General features: G+C 48.4%; 1 protein-coding gene across 3 annotated transcripts in view; it reads left to right on the top strand.

Moving 5' to 3' along the window:
• Nucleotides 1–21,670, top strand: part of Nipped-A (Transcription-associated protein Nipped-A) — a 287,463-nt gene that overhangs the window by 255,570 nt on the left and 10,223 nt on the right. For all 3 annotated transcript variants that reach the window (XM_084595462.1, XM_084595463.1, XM_084595464.1), the window contains exons 58-61: nt 4,868–5,083; nt 6,713–6,854; nt 7,416–7,612; nt 18,267–18,375. In XM_084595462.1, the coding sequence (XP_084451588.1) occupies nt 4,868–5,083; nt 6,713–6,854; nt 7,416–7,612; nt 18,267–18,375 (664 nt within the window). The remainder of the gene's footprint in view (nt 1–4,867; nt 5,084–6,712; nt 6,855–7,415; nt 7,613–18,266; nt 18,376–21,670) is intronic.

Below are 21,670 nucleotides of genomic sequence, written 5' to 3' on the forward strand. Positions count from 1 at the left end.
AGAGGGTGTTCAAAGCAATTCTGTGGTTATACCTTGACCCGGAAGCAAAGCCAGGATATTTTTCCCAATGAGTTGCACTGTGCAGCTTCTGGCCAGACCAAGCTGTTCTGTACAGTAGAATGCCACTTGAACAAACATCTTAAACGTAGTATTAGTTGTACAATCTTTCCTAAATCTCTCACCAACGCTTCATTGAATTCTATGCAAAATCCTTTCATTTTAACAAAAATCAGTGTATTTCTCAATTCAGTTCCATGACCATTTTTCGCAGGGTCATCCTCCTGTCTCACTTTTGGAACCATGCTTTATTACTGCGTGACAAAAAATGTCCATCATTTGGCTTTAAACTGGATTGGCTATCTGAATAAGCTCACAGCCAGCCGAATCCATAACTAGCTTTACATGCTGAAAAGGCTCCACACCTATAGCCAGCCTCCGGAACTTCAGCACTACAGTAAAACCCCGTTAATACTACGTAGTTGGCGGGGACGCAGCAAAAGTATGTACTATCCGGCAGTACACCTTAACCGATTACAGCAGATTTGCCATTACGCACCCTCCAAAAGTGAAGAAAAAAAAACCAAGCACTGAAAATTTCCTGTGAAGACACGTACGTGCACTTTATTCCCATCCTGCCGACCAGAAGTCGGTCATTTTCAGTTGCCGCTGTGGCGGTCATGCGGTGACAACAGCCGTCTCAAAATCAGCGAGACTGCGAGCAAGCTTCTCCATAAGGCCCATCTTCTCAGCAAACGCTCTCATAACAGTTAATGCCTGAGTGGCTTCCGTCACAGTAAAGCCTGAATCGGCTCTTTCCAAGTCATCGCCGCTGTTCTCATTCTCGATATCCTAATCGCTTTGGGGAGTGGCATAGTGCCGCCCGTTCACACACACACTCACGCAACAACCACTTCGCAAAACACCACAGCTCAATACAGACGATGCAATCACCGGTTGCGCACTACATCCACAAAGCAAAGAAAGGCAGATAGGCTACGTCCGCTATGTCGCAACTGCATGCCTGCGTGCGTAGCGCGAAGTCACGTGGGCGGGCTGGATTGGATTGGATTGGATTGGTACTGAGGCTGGGTTGACTGTGATGGTTACTGTGATAGGGCTGCCTATTGACATGGACATCACTGCGGCAAACAGTGTTCGTTGAAACACGGTCAAAATAACCGCATACTTTCTCTAGAATACTTTCTAGTACACTATAGTTGTATAACCGGCAGTCTGCACGTTCATAACGCTTTTTGGAAAGGTGTAAACGTTTTGCATCACAGCACGGCGTCAGCCGAACTGCAACGAAAATATTGTACAGTGAAATCTCGTTGATACGATTCGGCTAAATACGCTTTTCGGCATAATACGTTTTTTTTTTTCGTTCCCGGCCGATGCCCTATAGAAGTAATGCATTTTTGTACGGCTAATACGATCGTATTTCCACGTCGGTTTGGATAATACGATCGTGGAAACGTCTTCCGTAAATCTCGCGCAGTTTCGATTTTCGCGCCAGGAGGCAGCAAAAGTGTCCTAGCAGGATCTGACAGTAGCTGCAGTGGTCGCAACTCCCCTAGCGCTCGTGGCCGATTTTCGATGTTGGACATGACCTTTGCTAGATACGTGTAGGAATCGCATCTCTCCAACTATGATGATAACATCAGAGCCAGTCCTTTGCAGAGGGTGGGCAGAGCTACTGAAATTATCGCATCGAGCGAAACTACAGGCACGGCGGACTGAACACGCGACGACATGCGCTTCGTATGCTCGAGGCTTGGCCTGGCTCGGCTCGAGTCCGGCCGTGCCTCAGCACAGCGTCTGCAGCAGTGTGGCGGCCTCTGGGAGCCATTTTCCCAAACTCGCACAACAAAAGCGCCGAAGCGCACCGAAGGTTTTTAGCGCCATCTATCCTAAGACATAGTAATCACGGTAAAATCACGTGACCAAGAAGCAGTGATTGGCGCATGCATTGAATATGCTGTAGGCTTTGTTGGCTTTGTGTTTGCCATTTCTCGTTGCCATTTTGGTTTTCCAAGCGTTCAGCTTGCACTTCGCACTTGTTTTTGTTTTGGTGCCGCGTTTCACCCGTGTGCTTCACCATGTCTAGGAAGCGTAAAGCGTTATCGCTGAAAGAAAAACTTGATATTCTCGTAAAAGTCGACGACAATCCGCAGAAGAAACGTGTCGACCTGGCACGCGAACTTTGTTTGCCTGTCTCCACGCTGAACACGATCGTCGGCAAGCGAGAAGAAATTCGGAAAAACATTCAAGTCTTCGGCGCCGGCGTGAAGCAAACAAGGGCGCGCCCAGCATGGCAAGATGGAAGAGGTTCTACTGGCGTGGTTCAGGGAAGTAAGGGCGGCGGGCGTGAACGTGGACGGGACAGTTGTTCGCGAGAAAGCTGATGAGATTGCACTCTCGTTGGGCATTGAAGATTTTAAAGCTTCGGGTGGGTGGCTCCATCGTTTTAAAACACGACATGGCCTGTCGTATAAAACCGTTTCCGGCGAAGGGAAGTCTGCCGACCAAGATTATACTCCGTTTCATACATCAGGTGCAACGCAGCGAAAGCTACGCAAGTAGTCCGCAAGAAAAAAAACAGGAGGCGTATCACTACGCGCTCGTTCTGTAGGCGAGTGGTTCCTGCCGAAACGGGCTCTATTCCGAGCATACACGTTTGCAATAACACGCTTCGCACGCTTAGACATCTTCACAGAGCGGATCTTATAGAAAAAATGCGCACCAAAGAACCATTTATCAAAAAGAGATGCGCAGCGCGGAGGGCACAGCCAGCGCCATCTGGTGGCACAGCTGGCAAGGTTGCGGGGCAGCAAAACGCGGCACGAACAAAAACGACATAAAGAAACATACAAATTAGCCGAATCCGACCTTTTCTCCCTAAAAAAGGTGCTTTTTATGAAGTTGAGGGCAAATGTAAAATGTATTAAGCTTGCAGACAAAACAACTATTATTTTCTCTCGTCAAGAGCAGGTACTATTTTTTATCGCGGATGCGGAGAGCGCAAACAAGAGCTGTAGCTTTGGTAGTGTTGCACTTGATGTATGAAACGCAGTATAGGTCTCCAACTGGCTTTCGACTCTGCTGGCGGTGATTGCTCAATACCAGCCAAGGGACGTGTTCAACGCAGATGAAGCTGGGTTGTTCATCAACCTCCAGCCCGAGAAAAGTCTCAGTATGAAAGGTGAGACGTGTCAAGGTGGAAAAAAAAGCAAAGAAAGAGTCACCGTATTGTTGTGCTGCAATGCTGATGGAACCGAGAAGCTCAAGCCTACCGTCATTGGCAAGTTCTGGAAGCCACGCTGCTTCTCGCGTAACCCACGCCTTCCTGTCGTTTACAAAGCGAATAGGAAGGCATGGATGACCGGAGCCCTTTTCACAGAGTTCCTCACCCATCTGGATGCCCGGATGCGTGCCGAGAACCGTAGAATTCTTCTATTTCTCGACAATTGTGCCGCGCACCCTGTCGATACTTCGTGGCTGCAAAACGTCAGAGTAATTTTCCTGCCGCCCAACTGCACCAGCCACTTGCAGCCCCTAGATGCAGGAATCATTAGAAACGTGAAATTTCACTTTAGGAGCTTGTTGGTCAGACGCTTTTTGGCCAAGATTGATCGGAAAGATGCCAGCTTGAAGGTGGATCTTCTTGATGCCATTCATTTTCTAGCGATGTCATGGGATCGCGTCAAACCCGACACCATCGCCAACTGCTTCAAGAAGTGTGGCTTTTTTTGTGCATCTGGCGATACGGAGGAACATGGAGCTGACAGCGCAGAGATTGACATCCCGGACTGGGGTGACCTCGATGTCGGCGTGTCTCCGGAAGAGTTTGTATCGGCGGACGACCAACTGGCGACATGCGAATTGCGCACCGTCCAAGACATCATTGCAGATGTTACCGCTGAAGAGGAGAGCGACGACGATGACAACCAAGACGCCGGAGATTGCAGCGGCGATCGTCGGCCATTAAATACTGACGGTGCACTCCAAGCTTTGGACGGGCTTCGTGGCTTTGTCGCGTCTGCGGAGCTGAGTGAGGAAACTGCTACTCGTTTCTGAGAGTTCCAAAAAAGCTTTCTTCAGGACCTCGAAAAGCAAAAAGTGCAACGCAAAGTGACGGATTATTTTAACGTGCTTTAATAAAAGCAAGTTCTGTGCCAAGTATGTATTATTCGCGATCTCTTGGAGTCCGTTTTGGATAATACGATTTTCGGATAATACGCTTTTGTTGTCGGAGCCCGTGGGAATCGTATCAACGAGATTCTACTGTATTAACAGTTAGGCACTTCACGAGCCACTACGCTTTAAGTGGTGAACCAATACATAGGTTTCAATAGCGGCTCAGCCAGGGAATCTTCACAACTACGTTTTAACCGCAACTACTTGGTAAGCGGGTACATATTAACAAGGTTTCACCGTACTAGGCATTTTAACTCAAACTGCATATGTATGCATGCGGGTTAACAATGGCCTCCTTGGAGAAAATGTAGGCCCTTGCTGCCGGCAGACTGTTGTGCCTTGGACACAGAGCCTGGACGCAGTGACTAAGTTCTAGACCGCTGGAGTCCTAAGTTCAAATGTGCTGCAAAAAGTTTAGTGCATTCTTCGCTTGCAAATGATCGCAGTCACAAATAGATGGGTTGAGACATGATGACCACCTGATGTTTCTTGTAGCTAATGGAAACAAACTTCCCTGCACTTACTTCGGTTCAGCGAATTTTAAATTTAACAAATTTTTTCCTGAGGTTCTTTGAAGTTTGTCCAAGCGAATTTTCACTGTGGTTGTTTCTAGAGCCCCCCCTTCCACTCGGCGAATAATGACTCGAGTCTCGTCCTTTCCTTGCCGCAGAGGTGTGGCCAGCGTGGAGTGGAGCATGACGCCCCCGTGGGCCGCTACTACGAGCGGCTGGCTGCAGTGCAGGCACGAGGATCTCAGGCGAGCCACCAGGTGCTGCGGGACATCCTGAAGGACGTGCAGGCTACCATGGTGCCTCGCACCTTGCTGCGAGACTGGGCCCTGGCCACCTTCCAGGCACCCACCCACTACTGGACCTTCCGCAAGCAGGTGGATGTCTTGCTTATTCTGCACATCCGCAGCTGGCCTTTGTGGGTTCAGCCAGAGCAAGCTGGCTTTTGAGGGCTTTCTGGCTACAGGTTCGAGCCTGAAAGTCACTGCCACACTATTATCGAGCACAAACAGAGCCATATGCTGGCTCGGTCTCTTTTATGAGGTTTGACAAAGCAACGTCGGCTGTCAAGAACACGTTAATAAGTGGACTGGGGAAATTTCGACCTTCTGGGGTTCTTTAATGTGTGCTGGCACCTTGCATTTTGCCTCTATCGAAACTCATCCGCGGGGGACGAGAATGAACCCACATCCTTCGGATCAGCAGTTCAGTGCCCTAACTACTGGGCCAACTCCGCGGGGTTAAAACGTATGCCTAGCATTGGGCCAGTACGAATGCACCAAAAGATTTGTGCACTAAAACTGCCCTATTTGGTGTAATATAACTGAACTGGTTTAGCTTGGAAACTTATCTTTCCTTTATGCAGCACGGGCGAGGTAAGAATGTTACGCGCTGGTTTATAGTATTTAGAGTCCATTTTTTTTTAGTGCACTATGGCAGTGAGTTGCGGGTGGGGTCACCTTACATTCGAAGCCAACTTGTGTGCGATAATACAGTAGCCGACGGGTAATTCGGACTCCAATAATTCGGACTTGTAGGATATTTCGGACTTCAGTGAGGCACCGTCAGTCACCCCATAGAAGCGCATACATATTCGCGACGGATATTTCGGACTTTAAAAGTCCGAAAGTTCGATTTTTCGGACTAATTTCAGTCCCCTGCAGGCCAAAATCTGCCATCTTATCAGCTTTTCGCCGGCGCAACAAGCGCCATCTTGGATTGAGGTGGATTGGCTCTGCAGTTGGATTGGCTTGACATGGTTTCGGTGCCCCATTTTTGCCAGGAGAGGCCCCTGCAATCTCTGCCACTTCGAGGTGGCAGTCGGATTGTCATCGCCGTCAACCTGCTTTTGTCGCCAACGCTGACGCGGGCAGCTATCTCTTTGTGCTTTGTCTCATACGTCCGCCGTGTTGTCACACGAGTTTCTCCGACCGCGTCAACCGAGTGGCGCGCCGTCAATCCTTTGGCCGTTTTGTGATTGCGTCCGGCGGTTCCACCGCTCTGAACGAAAAGTGCCCCATTTTTGCGTGTTTGACGAGCGGTGTGGTGCGCACTCGGGCTGTGGACATGGCCCTGCCGCTCTCGATATGTGTGCGGACCTCACGGACGACGAACTTGTACGCCAGGTTCTTCAACCTGAAGACGAGTCGGACTCCGACGACGACTCGGGCGGCCTACCACAGCCATCGCTTGCACAAATTACGAACGCTGTGAACTTGCTGTCTAGCGTGTACAGCGAAACGACAACTTTGGCGCAAATACAAGCGCAAATCGTCGCCAGCAAAAGAAATTTGCCGCAAGGTAAAATCTGCTACTTTTTTAAGCCGATTTCCTCTGAATAAAGTGATTTTTTGTGCTTCACGGATTTTTCGGACTGTTCGATTATTTGGACCATTTTTCGGGTCCCTTCAAGTCCGAAAAAACGGTCGGCGACTGTATACGATAATTTTGCAGAAGCTGGGACATTCACAGTGTTGACCTCTTGGCATTGTCTTGTTTATGTGCAGTTCACACTTCAGCTGTCGTTGGCAGGCTTTGCCGAGTTTGTGATGCACCTGACACGGCTGAACCCGGACATGATGTACCTGCACCAGGATTCAGGGCTCATGAACTTCTCCTACTTCAAGTTTGACGTTGATGACATCTCAGGTAAGGACCCATGGCCATCCTTTTTTCAGCACTGTCTGCTATGTGGGAATTGTCTAAAAGCTGTGGGAAAAACATATAGCTTGCCAATAGCTGTTAGTGTTGTCAATTCGCAATTCAACCTCAGCAAGCCATCCATGACAATCGTAGCAGTTATTTTTACTCTATGAGAAAAATTATTCAGTTTAATAACTATCATTTGAAATCTTTTTATGGCCTGCTGTTTTAAAACATTTAAAACCATTACCGTGGGACTTGTACCTATAAGAGTCATACCTGTTGTTTGGCTGTTGAGTTGAGAGAATTTCAAGGTTTTGAACCTGCTGTCAAACTTGACACTGTTGCTGCTGCTGCATGACTTGTGTTTGGTGCTTGATAGCACCAGCCGCTTATGCGCCATGAAACCCAACACAGCTCGAAAATAGTAGATGGCATAGAACAAGCGTGGCTTTATCAGTGAACTGCAGGAGAATGCCAAAAATCTTACTCCTTCGTTCCTGTTCTGCACCTGTGCGTTTCCTGTTTGCATTGAATATGCGTCGGTTCCCATTTGTCCCCTCACAGGTGACCTGGATGCCAACCGGCCAGTGCCGTTCCGCCTGACACCCAACGTATCAGAGTTCATGACCAGCATTGGGGTGGCAGGCTCCATGACTGCCGGCATGATTGCCACTGCACGCTGTGTGGCACAGCCGAGCTTCAAGGTGCAGGCCCTGCTGCGGGCCGTTCTGCGCGACGAGATGATCGCCTGGCACAAGAAGGTGTGTTGGCTCCGTCAACCTTTATTGTTTGTGTCCTCCGTCACCATGGCTGCTCGATGGAAGTGCACTAGGTGCAATCTGCCACATCGCCCAAAGCAGTCGTGATGTGCCTCGTTCCTGTTATCGTTGCTCTGGGATAGCTGCTTGCCGAAGTCCACGCTTTTTTGGAGGCATTAGAATGACTGTCACTAGCCACTGTCGGGGTTCAAGGGTTCCCTTTCTTGAAAATTTGAAAACACAGATTCAGATAGCCCCACCGTGATGTCACTGTAGATATAAGATGCCAGACTACTGGACCGGAGTACAGTATAATCTCATTACAACAGACCTTGAAAGTGAAGATTTTGGTCTGTTGTAAAAGAAGTGTGTAGTAAGAGTAATACTATTACAACAGACTTTTATGTAGGCACTAAATGAGTCTGTTATAACCAGAGTGAACTACAAGCGACATATATAGCCAAAGAATAGATTATTTTGTCTCTAAGCCTTCTCAAAAAAGCTTGTCACCTTTGACTGTACTGTACATTTAACAGCTTTGGACACTATGCGTGTCTCCATCATCACAAGGCTGTTAACTTCATCTGCTGCCATACCCTCTTGCTCAAAATATTTCTTCAGGCATTGGATGGATTCCAAGGCTTGAGAAGTTATTTTTTCAGCTCCAACTCCTCCGCTACCTTCCTCCTCTTCATCTTCTATGTCAAGATCTGCAGTGGGCACTCTGCGGACTTGAGCGACAATTTCTTCATCTGTTAACTGCTCCGTGTTCACCAGGTCATCATCTGCAGTTACATAGTCCGAGAATTCTTGGTTCCCGAAGGCCTCTTCAACAGCTGCCCAGAGACCTGGATCTGGTTGGTCTTCCTGCGGCAATATGAGGTCTGAGCAGTCACTGTCACTGACTGGAAAACCTGCTTTTCTAAAGCAGTTTTTTTATTATAGTTGGCTGAATCTGCGCCCACACAGAAGAAAGAACCTGGACAGCAAATCTCAGGTCAATCACTGAGTCTCACTTGGCTTGCATGTCAAAAAGCAAACGCTCAGCAAGGCGTGTGCAGTACCTCGACTTCACTGAGTGCGCAATGCCCTGGTCGATAGGCTGCGCTTTAGACGTTGTGCAGGGTGGAAAATACGCCACCTTTGTGGCCTGAAGCTGTGGAAGCTGCATGTGGCTTGAGCAATTGTCGAGGAAGAGCAGCACATTCCTCTTCTGCTTCTGCATTTTGCTGTCAAAATCCAGCAGCCACCTGTTATATATGCTTTGCGTCATCCAGGCGCTTTTATTATAATCCCAGTCAACGGGAAGGTGCACATTCCGCAGGCATAGCGGTCTTCGAGACTTGCCTATTACCAGCAGCTTCTCTTTTTGACTCCCGTCCATGTTGCAGCAGAAGAGAACACTAATTCGCTTCTTCGACTTCTTGCCGCCATGGCACGTGTCTCCGGAAAAACAGAGGGTCTTCCCTGGCCTCAACTTATAAAATATGCCGCTTTCGTCAGCATTGAAAATGTCACGCGGTGCGTAGCCTTCGAGGTGCATTGGGAGGACCTCGGCTTTCCAATCTGCCACAACAGTGTCGTCAACGCTGGCCGACTCGCCAGAGAGGCACTTGAAGGCGATTCCGTGTCTTACTTTAAATCGGTTGAGCCAACCTTCACTGCACTTGAAGTCTTCTCGGTTGAGAACAACAGCTAGCTGCTCTGCACGTTTCCGCAGAAGCAGACCGTTCACGGGTATGTTTCGCGAACGGGCGTCGCGAAGCCACACCAGCAGGGCCTCCTCGACGTCGGGGAATAAAGCCCCGCGAAGTCGAAACCTCTTGGGCTGCAAATCACTAGAGACTTCCTTTGCCAGGATTGCCTCCTTGGCGCTCATGATAGAGTTCACAGTTTGCTTCGATAAGCCGAAAGACGTGGCAACGTCCACCTGCTTCTTGCCTCTCTCGACCTGCTCGATGATGTCAAGCTCGTCTTTCAGGGAAATCTGCTTGCGCTTTGTCGTTTCTGGCGGTTTAGGATGCACGGCACTGGCTGATGCAATCGGCTCCATCACGCTAACGTCCCGACGCACAGGCTGGCAGAATAAACTAAGCACACGCCGCGCTGAAAAACGTTGGCACTGAGCGTAACGTCCGCACGCACAGGGGTTGACAAGACAAAGGAAATGCCAGGACGACAGGCCGCTCAGAACAAACGTTGGAGCCAATGGGAGCCATCCGTTACATGGCGCTGAACGTAAACGCCACAAAACATTTTATGCCGAGGGGTCGCTATCAAACGGCATTTTTTTTTCTTAAAAGTATTTTGGAATTATAAGTTCTAAGTAATCGTAGCCATAGAGCTAATACACATCATAGCAAATCATCCCTCCTTCTATCAAAAACACGATCAAAAATGGTCAAAGCCAGTCCAATTTCAATCCGGCCGAATCCAAGCCAAGTACGGCCGCATCACAATGGCCGCCGGCTGTGTTGATCCTGCTGGCCATGGAGGCTGCTGGCGCTGTTCCCCCCCGAAAGTTTCCGAAGCGATGTTTGAAGTTGGAAGGTATTGAATTTGGAATATCTGCGAGTAAAGAAGTCCGCTGTAAAAATTGTATAGGAGGGAAATTATACCCAAAATTTAGTCTATTGTATCCGAATGTCCGCTGTAGCAGAGTCTGCAGTAAGCGAAGTTTAGTCAATTGAATAGATAGGAAAACCAACCAAACATCGCAAATCGGTACGTTATAACCGAATAGCCGTTGAAACCGGATCCGTTGTAACGAGATTATACTGTACCTGAGTTTGAAACTGATCGCCGGCGGCTACATTTTGATGGAGGTGAAATGGAGTGTCGTTCGTGTGCTGGGTGACGTCAGTGCACGTTAAAGAACCCCAGGGGGTCAAAATTACTCTGTAGTCCTGCACTACAGTAGACTCTCGATAAACGGAAATCAGTTAAACGGAACATACGCTTAAACGGAACAGATGCTTAAATGGAACAAACTCATCAGAGTTGGTTGGTTTTCTATCAACGCAATGTAAAAACAATCTCGTTAATCGGAACTCAAGTTTATCGACCATCGCATAAACGGAACGGAAAGCAAACTCGCAACCAAAACTAGTTGGGCAAATGCAGCGCCATCGCGGTGCGCATCACTGTCCCCCTCCCCCTCAACCTCCTGTCGGTTTGGCAATTTCGGCTATGGTTTCGGGTTTTCTCGCACAGTGCGCCACGTCGCTGCTTGTTGTCGCAGTGTGCGTGCTGTTCCGTATTCAGTTAGGCCTAAGCCTCAGAACCTTTGTTCGGTGTCGTAGCGACATTTCTTCGCGAAGTCAGGATCCGATGGCTACGCAGAAAAGACAGCACAATGCGCTTGCACTGGAAAAGAAGATGGATATCATCAGTGACTTCGAGAATGGTCGCTTTACTAAAACGGCGCTTGCGACGAAGTACGGTGTCCTGAAGAGCAGCCTGACGCGAATCCTCCAAGACAAGGACAAGCTGCGGGCGGCATTTGAAACGTCGCGCTTTGGTCCCCAGCGAAAAAGACTATGAGCGGCTGACCACGAGGATCTGGAGAAGTGCCTCGTGCTTTGGCTGCGAAGGGCTCGCAGCGAAAACATCCCCATCAGCGGACCACTCATTCGTGCTAAAGGAGAAGAATTCGCTCTCCAGCTCGGCATTGAGGGCTTTTCATGCAGCGACGGGTCGCTGACTAGATTTAAAGACCGGAACGGTGTAGTGTTCCGTGCCATTTCAGGGGAAGCTGCCGCTGCCAATACGACAGCATGTGGAGAGTGGAAAGCAAGACGGCTGCCCGAAATTCTAAAGGAATACGACCCTGAAAACGTCTACAACGTGGAGCACGAAATCATTTTTCAGCAGCCATTATATTAAATCGCAGTTCCCACTACCCTACCAGCAGAAGAGTAAGCGGTCTGTTCTTTTTTTGTACTCTGAGAAAAAAAAAATGTTCGCTGTGTACTTTGTGCAGTAAAGTTCTTGCCCATTGTATACTGTTCTCCTTATTACCGAAATTTTGCATTTCGGGATTCACTTCCGTGGAAATCACAAACTGCGCGCCTGCCTGTTGTGTCGGGACTGCGTAAGCTGATTGCGCAATGCTGAACCCATTCTCTCGGTAAATGGAACTCCTGATAAACGGAACATATTTTCCCGGTCCCTTGAGGTTTCGTTTAACGAGAGTACACTGTATAGGGAACCCAAGCTCAAGTTTCGCCGCGCGACGGCAGCGCCGCATTCCGGGCGTGGTGTCGAAATGTGAAACGATCGGGCGTTGTCGGAGCTGACACTCCGCTAGCTTCCTGTGCACGCGCGACGATCGCGTTGCGCCTGGCGTTGGAAAACATGCCTTGCTCAGACGCTTTTACAGATTTTCGCAAATTGGCAAATAAGTGAACCAATTAAAATTATTATTATTATTATTACTATTAACAAAGATATGTTCGGAGTACAGTACAAAAGTGATCCTAGCTATGGCTCAACTGACACCACTCTCACGGAGCACCCTATTCCCATCACAGGGTTTGTGAGTGCAAACCAAATACAGTCGAACCCGGTTATGTCGAACCCGGATATATCGAATTTTGGTTATATCGAACTCGCGGAATATCCCCTTGAAAATCCCATGTAAAAGTATAGGAAAGCCGCGTCATATATCGAACTTAATTTCACCGGTCGTTCGATATATCGAACTCCCCACCACGCAGGGGAAAATGTGCCTTCCCCAAAGACTATCGCATCACCCTTGGCCGTTTGCCGCGTGATGTTTTCAAGCCACGCGCGGAAGGAATAAGAGGGGACAGTTCGGCGACGGCTAGTCTGGGCAGCGCCGCGCCCATTCCCCAAAGGCGCGCATCTGCAATTATTGTTTCCCGCGCGCCAACACATGACGTTTGCAAGCCATGTGCGTGGGTGTGTCCATCCTTTTGCCGAGCTATCTCTCTCCTTCAGCAAGCGCTACACATGTGCCAAGCCAGCTCAGCCCGTTTTCACACAGGCGTCGGATGTTTTCTGCAGCGTTTGTTGCAAACCCTCTGCGCGACGCGGACGCAGCGGCTGACAAATATTAAAAAGCGGCAGTTTTTTTTTTTTTTTTTTCGGGAGTCATTCATCTTTGCATGTATGAATCACGAAAGCACGCGGTCAGCTGCTGCGATCATGAGGCGTGATAAATTGAACCAGGCTTGTGCAATCAAGCCTTCACGGGCACTCTGCCAAGTTCACTCCCTGCCACTGCAGGAGCTATCAAAAGATAAACGCGCCCCGACGTTATCGATGCGCACCATCTTGGCACGCTGCCAAGAAATCAGCTGTGGATGAGACGACCGAAACTGTGCCCCGACGTTATCGATGCGCAGCATCTTGGCACGCTGCCAAGAAATGAGCTGTGGATGAGACGACCGAAACTGAGTGACGCGCGCCATCGACATGCAAGCGAAAACGCTTGCTATTTCTGCTGCGGCGACACAGAAACCTTGTTTTGAGCTGCCACGGTGGCTCGAGCAGGTCCAACAAGTTTGAAATGTTTCGCTCTGTCGCTGAGATCGCTCAATCGCTTGCATATGTGCGAGCTGGCCTTAACGTTTTTTGTTTTTTTTTTTTCAATTTCTCCGTGCAAAAGTGCAGGGTGGGTTCATTATGCGAATGAGTTGATTACATGACAAATATGTTATCATTTTTTCGCATCGTAAGTGCCGTCACAAGCCGATTTCTGTATATCGAATTATCGGTATATCGAACTATTTCGCGATCCCCTTCGAGTTCGATATATCCGGGTTCGACTGTATTATCATAAATGAAGCACAACCATTTAATAAGAACTGAAATAAAACACAATGTAGTACAAGCTTGGATTTCACCTGCCTTCCGAGCCAACAAGCCGGTTATGTCGCGTGCAGCGCACGGAGGACACGTGTGCTTATGAGATTGCTAGCGTTCTTGTCTTTGAAGAAACACCTCCTTTGGATTATATACTTATTCTTCTACTGCAAGATTTGCTTTGGTAATGTCATAATAATAAAATACAAATCCATATATATATCGCTTGCTACAGTCCAAAACGATGACCAACGAGCGAGCCACTTTATTTCACAGTACTGATGATACTTTAGCAGTTTTTAAACATATTATATATGACAATATAATTACATAGTGGACTTGCCTCGAAAGGCACTTCCTACGTTTCTGCTAACGTGGGACGCATTCACAATCAATATCTACTCATCCCCGTCTGTTGTCTGCTCTACAGTGCAGACGTGAATAAAAAGATTCCCGCCTATAATTAAGTATCCTTCATGGAAATATGCATCAGGTTGCCTAATCAAGACTGAATGCAGGTAGCATGTCGCAGTGCGCCTGCGGGGGCGCATCAAGGCACGTGCTCGTGCGAGAGAAAGCGCACGGCGCACGCCGTGAAGGCAGTGAGCTGAGCCAGCGGCGTCCAGTGTGCGCTTTCTGTCCGCGCGACAAAGCAGCGCGGGACCTCTGCACGTGCGCGGAAGCAAGAAAGCAAAAGGAGAAAACTTTTGCACGGGATGCCTAGGTGGTGCCACCACGTGTATCCCCAGTTTCTATTTTTTTGTCAGAGATGGCGCTCCCTGTCAGCAGCAGCAGCGCCATTCGTCGGTGCTTTGGAAGCCTATGGCACCTCTTTCTCTTTTTCCGGTTTCACTCCCATTTCCCTCCCTTACCTTACGGCGTGGTTCAGATGTCTGCAGAAAAAGTACGACAGTCACTGCACCTTTCCGTTCCTGTTGGCCAATTCAATTGTTGTTGTTGTTATTATTCAAATGGCGATGCCATAACTAGGTTTTGTATTGATGCCGGCATATCAACGTCATTATGTTTGCCTAATGAGGATTGAGGCTAGTGTGTAAGCGATAAGAGGTCATGCTCACATAATGCAGCCGCTCGACTCAAGTGCATGGCTTCGTCAATGACTTCGTCATATGGCCATGCATTACTTTTAAGAAAGGTTATCGAAAAAAAAGGTAACCCACACGTGCAACATCCCATGCTCCTCAGCGGCCTTGATAGCTTAGAACAGTCGAATCTTGCTATAACGAACACAGATATAGCGAATTATCGGATGAAACGAACTAAGATCAAAGTTTGGTTGGTCTGGTTTTTTTCTATAGGAGTTCTTTCTGTATAACGAAAGGAAAATTTCAAAATTTGAAGCCAGATCGTTTATAACGAAAGAATTGTTGTTCATTAAAACGGCGAAAATGCGCAAAGGAGCCAGAAAAAAAACAAAGGAACGCAATTTTTCAATTTATCGAATCGCCTGCCGCAGAAGTGGGTTTAAACCGCTCGCGTGTTTGTGTGCTGCGTCATTCAGCAGTGGCGATAAAACTACCGCCAACGGCTTATGGCCTTCGCGATCACACCTCCGTGCGCGGTCTCGGCGGCCGCTTTTTAGTGGAGGCGAGAAGCAAGGCGCCCGTGTGCTGTGCGATGTCAGTGCACGTTAAAAAACCCCAGGGGGTCAAAATTTCTGGAGTCCTCCACTGCAGCGTCTCTCATAGCCTGAGTTGCTTTAGGATGTTAAACCCCACAAACAAACAAATCCATGCGCGGTGATCTCGGGGGTCATAAACGGTCATGGCCGGACTCAAGCGCCGCCGCAATATTTTTAAATTGCCTACGCGTTTGCATGCTGCATCATCTAATGGCAACGAAAAAAAAAAAAAAAACGGCCCATGGCCTCTGAGATCACACATCCATAAGCGATGATCTTGGAGCTCGTGAACGACCATGGCCGGACGCGAGCGTCACCGCCGCCACCACCGCCGCTGCTCAAGTCTGATCATGCAACGGCTGACAGGCAAAACAATTTGGGCCAGCTACACAAGCTGAATCAAATGCTAATTGTCACTAAATTAGGTGACATGTCACCTCCTAGCTGTGCTTTCAAATTTTTATATTAGAACATGGGTACATTAGCTAGCATATGGTGGAGACAATAGTTTTTTCTGATTTTTTTTTGTAACTTCGGCATTATAGGGTTGGAACGATGGTTGCCAAGAGCTTGGGGCGTCACCAGTTGCAGGAAACTTTCTGCACCATGGTCATTTTACAAATGCTGAATGAACAGAAAGTCTCTCGATGCCCATTTAGACTTTCTTGCTCTTTAACAAAGGCACTCTTAGGGCTGTCACCCCAACTCCAGCTGTTCATTTCACAGTATATTTTTGTACTACAGTCAAACCCGGTTATATCGAACCCGGGTATATCGAATTTTGGTTATATCCAACTCACGGAATATCCCCTTGAAAATCCCATGTAAAAATATAGGAAAGCCGCATCATATATCCAACTCAATTTCACCAGTCGTTCGATATATCGAACTCCGCACCACGAACTGGAAAGTGTGTCTTCCCCAAAGACTATCGCATCACCCTTGCCCGTTTGACACGTGACGTTTTCAAGCCACGCGCGGAAGGAATGAGAGGGGACAGTTCTGGACAGTGCCGCGCCCATTCCCCAAAGGCGCGCGCATCTGCAGTTATCGTTTCCCGCGCGCCAACACATGATGTTTGCAAACCATGTGCGAGGGTGTGCCCATTCTTTTGCCGGGCTATCCCTCTCCTTCAGCACGCGCTACGCATGCGCCAAGCCAGCTCAGCCCGTTTTCAGACAGACGTCGGACGCTTTCTCCAGCGTGTGTTGCGAACCCTCAGCGCGCGGTGGCTGACGTGGCTATGGCGCCTGCGGACGTTAAGAAGCGGCAGCTCTCTCTGTTTTTCTTTTTTTTTTTTTTCCGAGTCATCCTTTCTTATCGTTGTGCTGTACGCGCGATGTAGCGTAAGATATAGAGGCTACGGACGTTAAGAAGCGGCAGGCTTTTTTTTTTCTTTTTTTTTCTTTTTTTTTGGTGGGAGCCGTTTATCTTTGCATGTATGAATCAACGGAAACATGCGGTCTGCTGCTGCGATTATGACGCCCGCCCCAAGCGCGGCATGATAAATCGAACCAGGCTTGTGCAATCAAGCCATCACGGGCACTCTGCGAATTTCGCTCCCGGCCACCGGAGGAGCTATAAAAAGATAAACGCGCCCTGACATTATCGCTGCACAGCATCTTGGCACGCTGCCAAGAAATGAGCTGTGGATGCGACGCTCGAAACGGAGTGACGCGCGCCATCCACATGCAAGCGAAAACGTTCGCGATTTCTGCCGCAGCGACACAGAAACCTTGTATTGAGCTGTCGCGGTGGCTCGAGTGGCAAGAGGGACGCAGCTCCAACAAGTTTGAAATTTTTCGCTCTGTCGCTGCCGCTCGTCGCAGAGATCACTCAATCTCTTAGATGTGAGGGAGCTGGTCTTAACGCATTTTTTTTTTTTCAAATTCTCGGGTGCAAAAGTGGAGGGTGGGTTCATTATGTGAGTGGGTTGATTATACGACACATGCGGTATCGTTTTTTGGCATCTTAAGTGCCATCACAAGCCGATTTTTGTATATTGAATTATCGATATATCGAACTATTTCGCGATCCCCTTCGAGTTCGATATATCCGGGTTCGACTGTAGTGTAGCACGACATGGTAGCTTGAAAAGGCCTCTTCATTTGCCGTCTTGATCCTCCGGGGTGGTGCAGTGGTTACGAACTACTGTTCCCAAGGATGTGGGATCGAATCCCGGCCGTAGCTGTCGCTTTTCGATGGGGGTGAAAAGCAAGCAGTGTGCTGTGCAATGTCAGGGCTCGTTAAAGAACCCCAGGTGGTCAAAATTTCCGGAGTCCTTTACCATGGCGTCTCTCATAGTGTGAGTCGATTTGGGACTCCGCAAACCACACCAACCTCCTTGTTTGTGGATTTTTTTTTTTTTTTAATGCTTTAGGTGCACCTAGTCAGAATATCAGAATATGACTTGAGCGAGAGCATCTTCGGCGGAAGTCCGCCTGGTTGGGTACACTGGTTTACAGTGTGCTGTTTCCTTGATACAGTTTACAGTTCGCAACTTGCTACCTTACATGAAGCTACTGTTCACATGAAAAAGAAAAAGAGGAGTCTTTGACATTGGGGGAAACAGCAGTAGTACACTGTTGCTGTGAGAACCCCCGTTGACAGGATGGCAAATGAGCAAGACACGTTACAATCACTAACAGAATCACTGCAGCTTAAGCCATTCCTTTCCACTACACACGGCAGCAGTCTCCTTTACCTTTGTGGGATATATGCATGCACGAAAGCAGTCGCAATAGCCTGCACAGGGCAACCACCCATCTTGCACACGCACAAGTTTGGCAGAGTGGGTGGTCATGTATTGTCGTCTTCTACCATTCAATCTGGCTTCCTCTGCATGTGGCCCAGGCAACAGCTGGAGCAGTTGATGAATGTGTTTCAGTATAGAATGATGCGTTTGCCAGCAGCGTTTTGATTCAGGCACTGTGAGGTGTCAGTCCTCATGGTCTGCCATGAAAAGAATCTTTGGGCTCCTTCCTTGAAGGATTGGGCAGATATCATCGTCGAAAACTTATGCGTATGCCGATGCCCTTCCTAAGCGCCTTGCATTTGCAAGCTGTCGTGGTCTGCAGCTTGCATGGCAGCCTTCATTTTTTTTATACTTTATATCTTTATATTCTTTATATCAATCGGCAAACAGGGCGCCTAATTACAATGATGTGTTGTTTGTTCCTCACACAGAAGCAAGACGACAATGTCACTCCTGGATCAGCACCACAGGACATGGAGGGCGAACTCCTCATCAGCATGGTCTCCAAGGCTGTCAGTGCGGTCATGACCCGGCTACAAAGTGAGTGTGACCGGTGGCGTGTAGTACAGTAAAAGCTCGTTAATTCAAATTCCACGGGGCCGCCAGGCCAGTTCGAATTAACCAAAATTCGAACTAATGAAAGTGAGCAAAAATGAAGGCGTTTGATGCCCGGAGGGCACGAAAAACATTTATTTAGCAAAAAAGTCTGTTATCATCTTCTGCTTCTTCTCTCTGAGGGCTACCGTACTCACTCGGTCTTCTAGCATGCGAATGCGACGCAGCGAGTCTTCTTCCCCCTCTTCAAAGCTGAAGAAAAGGCGCGCGACATTCAGCGCTCCCATAACTTCTGCCGCGGATGGACGCACGGGCTCTTGCTCCTCGTCGTCGTCCTCGTCTTCTGCCTCTTCTGGGATAGACTGCTCCCCAACAATTTCAGCGACAATGTCCTCATCACTTAGGGCACCGCACACTGCTGCATCGCTGTCTACTCCAACGTAATCATCAAAACTGACGTCCTGCAGCACAGCACGCACAGCCGCAGGCAGAGGCTCCGGACTCCCATCGTCGCCACTTTCTTTCATACTTCCGGCAGCAAAGCCACAGTGGTGGAAGCAGTTTGCAATTGTGGACGGCGTGACCTGCTCTTGCATGCACCAACATGTGCATTGCTGTGAGCAATGTGATGGTGCTGGTCTTCTGGTTTCCAGTGCACAAAGTCATGCACTCGATCATGTGGCGCCTATAGAAACATTTGATGTTTCTCATCACCCCCTGATCCATCGGCTGCAAGGCCGCAGTCGTGTTGGCGGGCAAAAAGACGAGCCTTGTGGCTTTCAGCTCGGCGTCGACTTTGTGTGCCGAGCAGTTATCCACAATGAGGAGAACTTGACGCTTCCCTAGCTCCATCCTCCGATCGAATTTCAAGAGCCATTTTTTAAACAATTCGCCCGTCATGCACGCCTTGCTGTTGGCGGAGTATTCCGTCGGCAGCGTCCTAATGTTCTTGAAACATCTAGGCTTATGTGCCTTGCCGACAACAAAAAGAGGGACCTTCTCCGTCCCGGTCATATTAGCGGCGGCCAGAACAGTAATCCACTCTTTGCTTCGCTTGCCGCCAGCGCAGCTGTCCCCTTTAAATGTTACTGTTCTGTCGGGCTGGAGCTTATAAAACAAAGCCGTCTCATCAGCATTGAATATATCATGTGCCGAGTAGCTTTCTAAGTACTGCTGCAGAGCACCGCTTCGCCACGTGGCACAAGTTTCTGCATCCACTTCTTTGGCTTCTCCAGACAACACCCGGAAGACAAGATTATGTCTGTCTCGAAAGCGGTGAAACCATCCTTCGGAGGCAACAAAATCTTCCACATTCAAGCGCAGGGCGAAATCGGCCGCCTTCGCCATGATAATTGGGCCACTCAGTGGAATGTCAGCGCTTCTCATTTCTTTCACCCACGTGATCACAGCGGTCTCAATTTCCGGATACTTGGCTAACCGAAGCCTTTTTCTGTTGCTGGCGAAATCTTCGGCTTCATAGGCATCCTCGATGGCCTTCCTATTTCGGACGTACGTCGACAACGTGCTTGGTGGAATCCCGTGCTTTTTCGCGATTTCCACTTTGCTGGCCTTCCGTTCATCCACCTCGCTTAAAATAGCCACTTTCTCCTTCACCGTCTTGGCACAGTATTTCCCACGCGAACACATCTCGCGGACACAAGCTCACAACAAGCGGCGTGCAAAACGAGGGCTCACGAAATGCAACACGAAACCGTGGTCGATAACACTAAAACGTCGTTCCTCGAAGGAGTCGCGGCAGGAAAGACTGTTTAGTACTTGTTCCAGCACCCTAGCGGCGCCCCGATGGTTGTGCCATCTATCGTTCTGTCGTGAAAGCTTCCAACGATGGTTTTTAACAGCGCCGCTTGGCGGCGCGCAGTTCGAATTATGGGTGGCGGCGCCAATTTTTGAGTGAATTAACGAGCTGTTACGCGCATAGACTTCTATGCACTGCGGACCGGACCACGATGACTATTTCGAATTATCCAAAATTTCGAATTAACGAGTTGTGAATTAACGAGCTTTCACTGTAGTAGTGGCTGCACTCTGATTCATGCCTGGCCAATTAGCTTGATGTTCGCATGGTGCTGCTGACAAGCATGATTCCACGTCTGGCTAGATTTTTCCATGCTGAGTTTTCACATTATCCCTTGAACTCACTCGCTGGTTAACTTTCGGTTGTAAACAAATAAAAATATGAAAATGTTTTGCAAATCATATCAAACATTTTTGAACAATTTTGAATGCAAATGCAGGCGGCTTTAACTAGAGGAAACGGTTTTCAGAAAACAAAATCAGGACATGGAAAGAAACAGATGTACCTCATAAAAATTTTGTGTAATTTATTGCACACATAAGGAGAAAAAGGGAACTGTGTAGTAGTAATAGTAATAAGCAACCTTGTAGACTATTGATGCATAATTCTCCAAATCATAACATTATCATCCTCAATGAATGAAAAGCTCATGGAAGAATGTCATAAAGCATCGATTGCAAGGTTGTAATTTGCTGAAAATCTCCTTACTGATGGAGTAACGAATTAGGCTTTTGCTGGGAAGGGCATGGTGCGACGTGTTGCCGGCAAAAGTCAACAAGATGGCTCACAAAATGAATAAAGAGCATCAACTTGGGTTTCAACGTGAGTTGAACCATTCTATCCATGCTCTCACATTGCCCTGAAACAGTGCGCTGGCAAAGGAATGTCTCAGGAAATGCAGCTTTTCTGATGAAACTTAACACATGTACCATTCGTGCATTGGCTTTGGTACACAGCAAGCCATGCAGTGGGCATGAAAAGGTTGTCGCGAACCAAAGATCTAACGACTGAAACTACTTGGCAAGGGAGAGCATGAGGGCCACGTTGCACAAATGAAGTTGTATCGTCTGCATTTTCCTTGTCCGTAATGACTTGCCACATACTGGTTTTCTTCTCTGACGAAAGTTGTGCGTGATGAAAGTGGTCGCCGCAGAACAGCAGTAGGAGGGCACGTTCCAAGCCTTTGCTTTTGTAGGTGCTGCATCCCTTATCATAGTGACGAAAAGCAATAAGAACACCGGCGGGCATTTGCATCGTTGCCTTCATAGCGAGTCGTCGACTGCATCACGGTCTGACAGAGGAACTTCCTGCTTAGTGCTCCTTTTAATGGCTGTAGGCACAGTGACTTCACCTATTGTTGTCACATGGGCGTTTTTTCCTTGTGGTGACAGTGTGGTGACAGGTGTGGTGACAGAAGAGTAGCCTGGCAAGTACTGCAGGTAAAATGATTAAGAATATTCGCAA

The sequence above is a fragment of the Amblyomma maculatum genome, chromosome 2, assembly GCF_055883805.1.
Source record: "Amblyomma maculatum isolate TAMU_Amacu chromosome 2, ASM5588380v1, whole genome shotgun sequence".
Lineage (NCBI taxonomy): Eukaryota > Metazoa > Arthropoda > Arachnida > Ixodida > Ixodidae > Amblyomma > Amblyomma maculatum.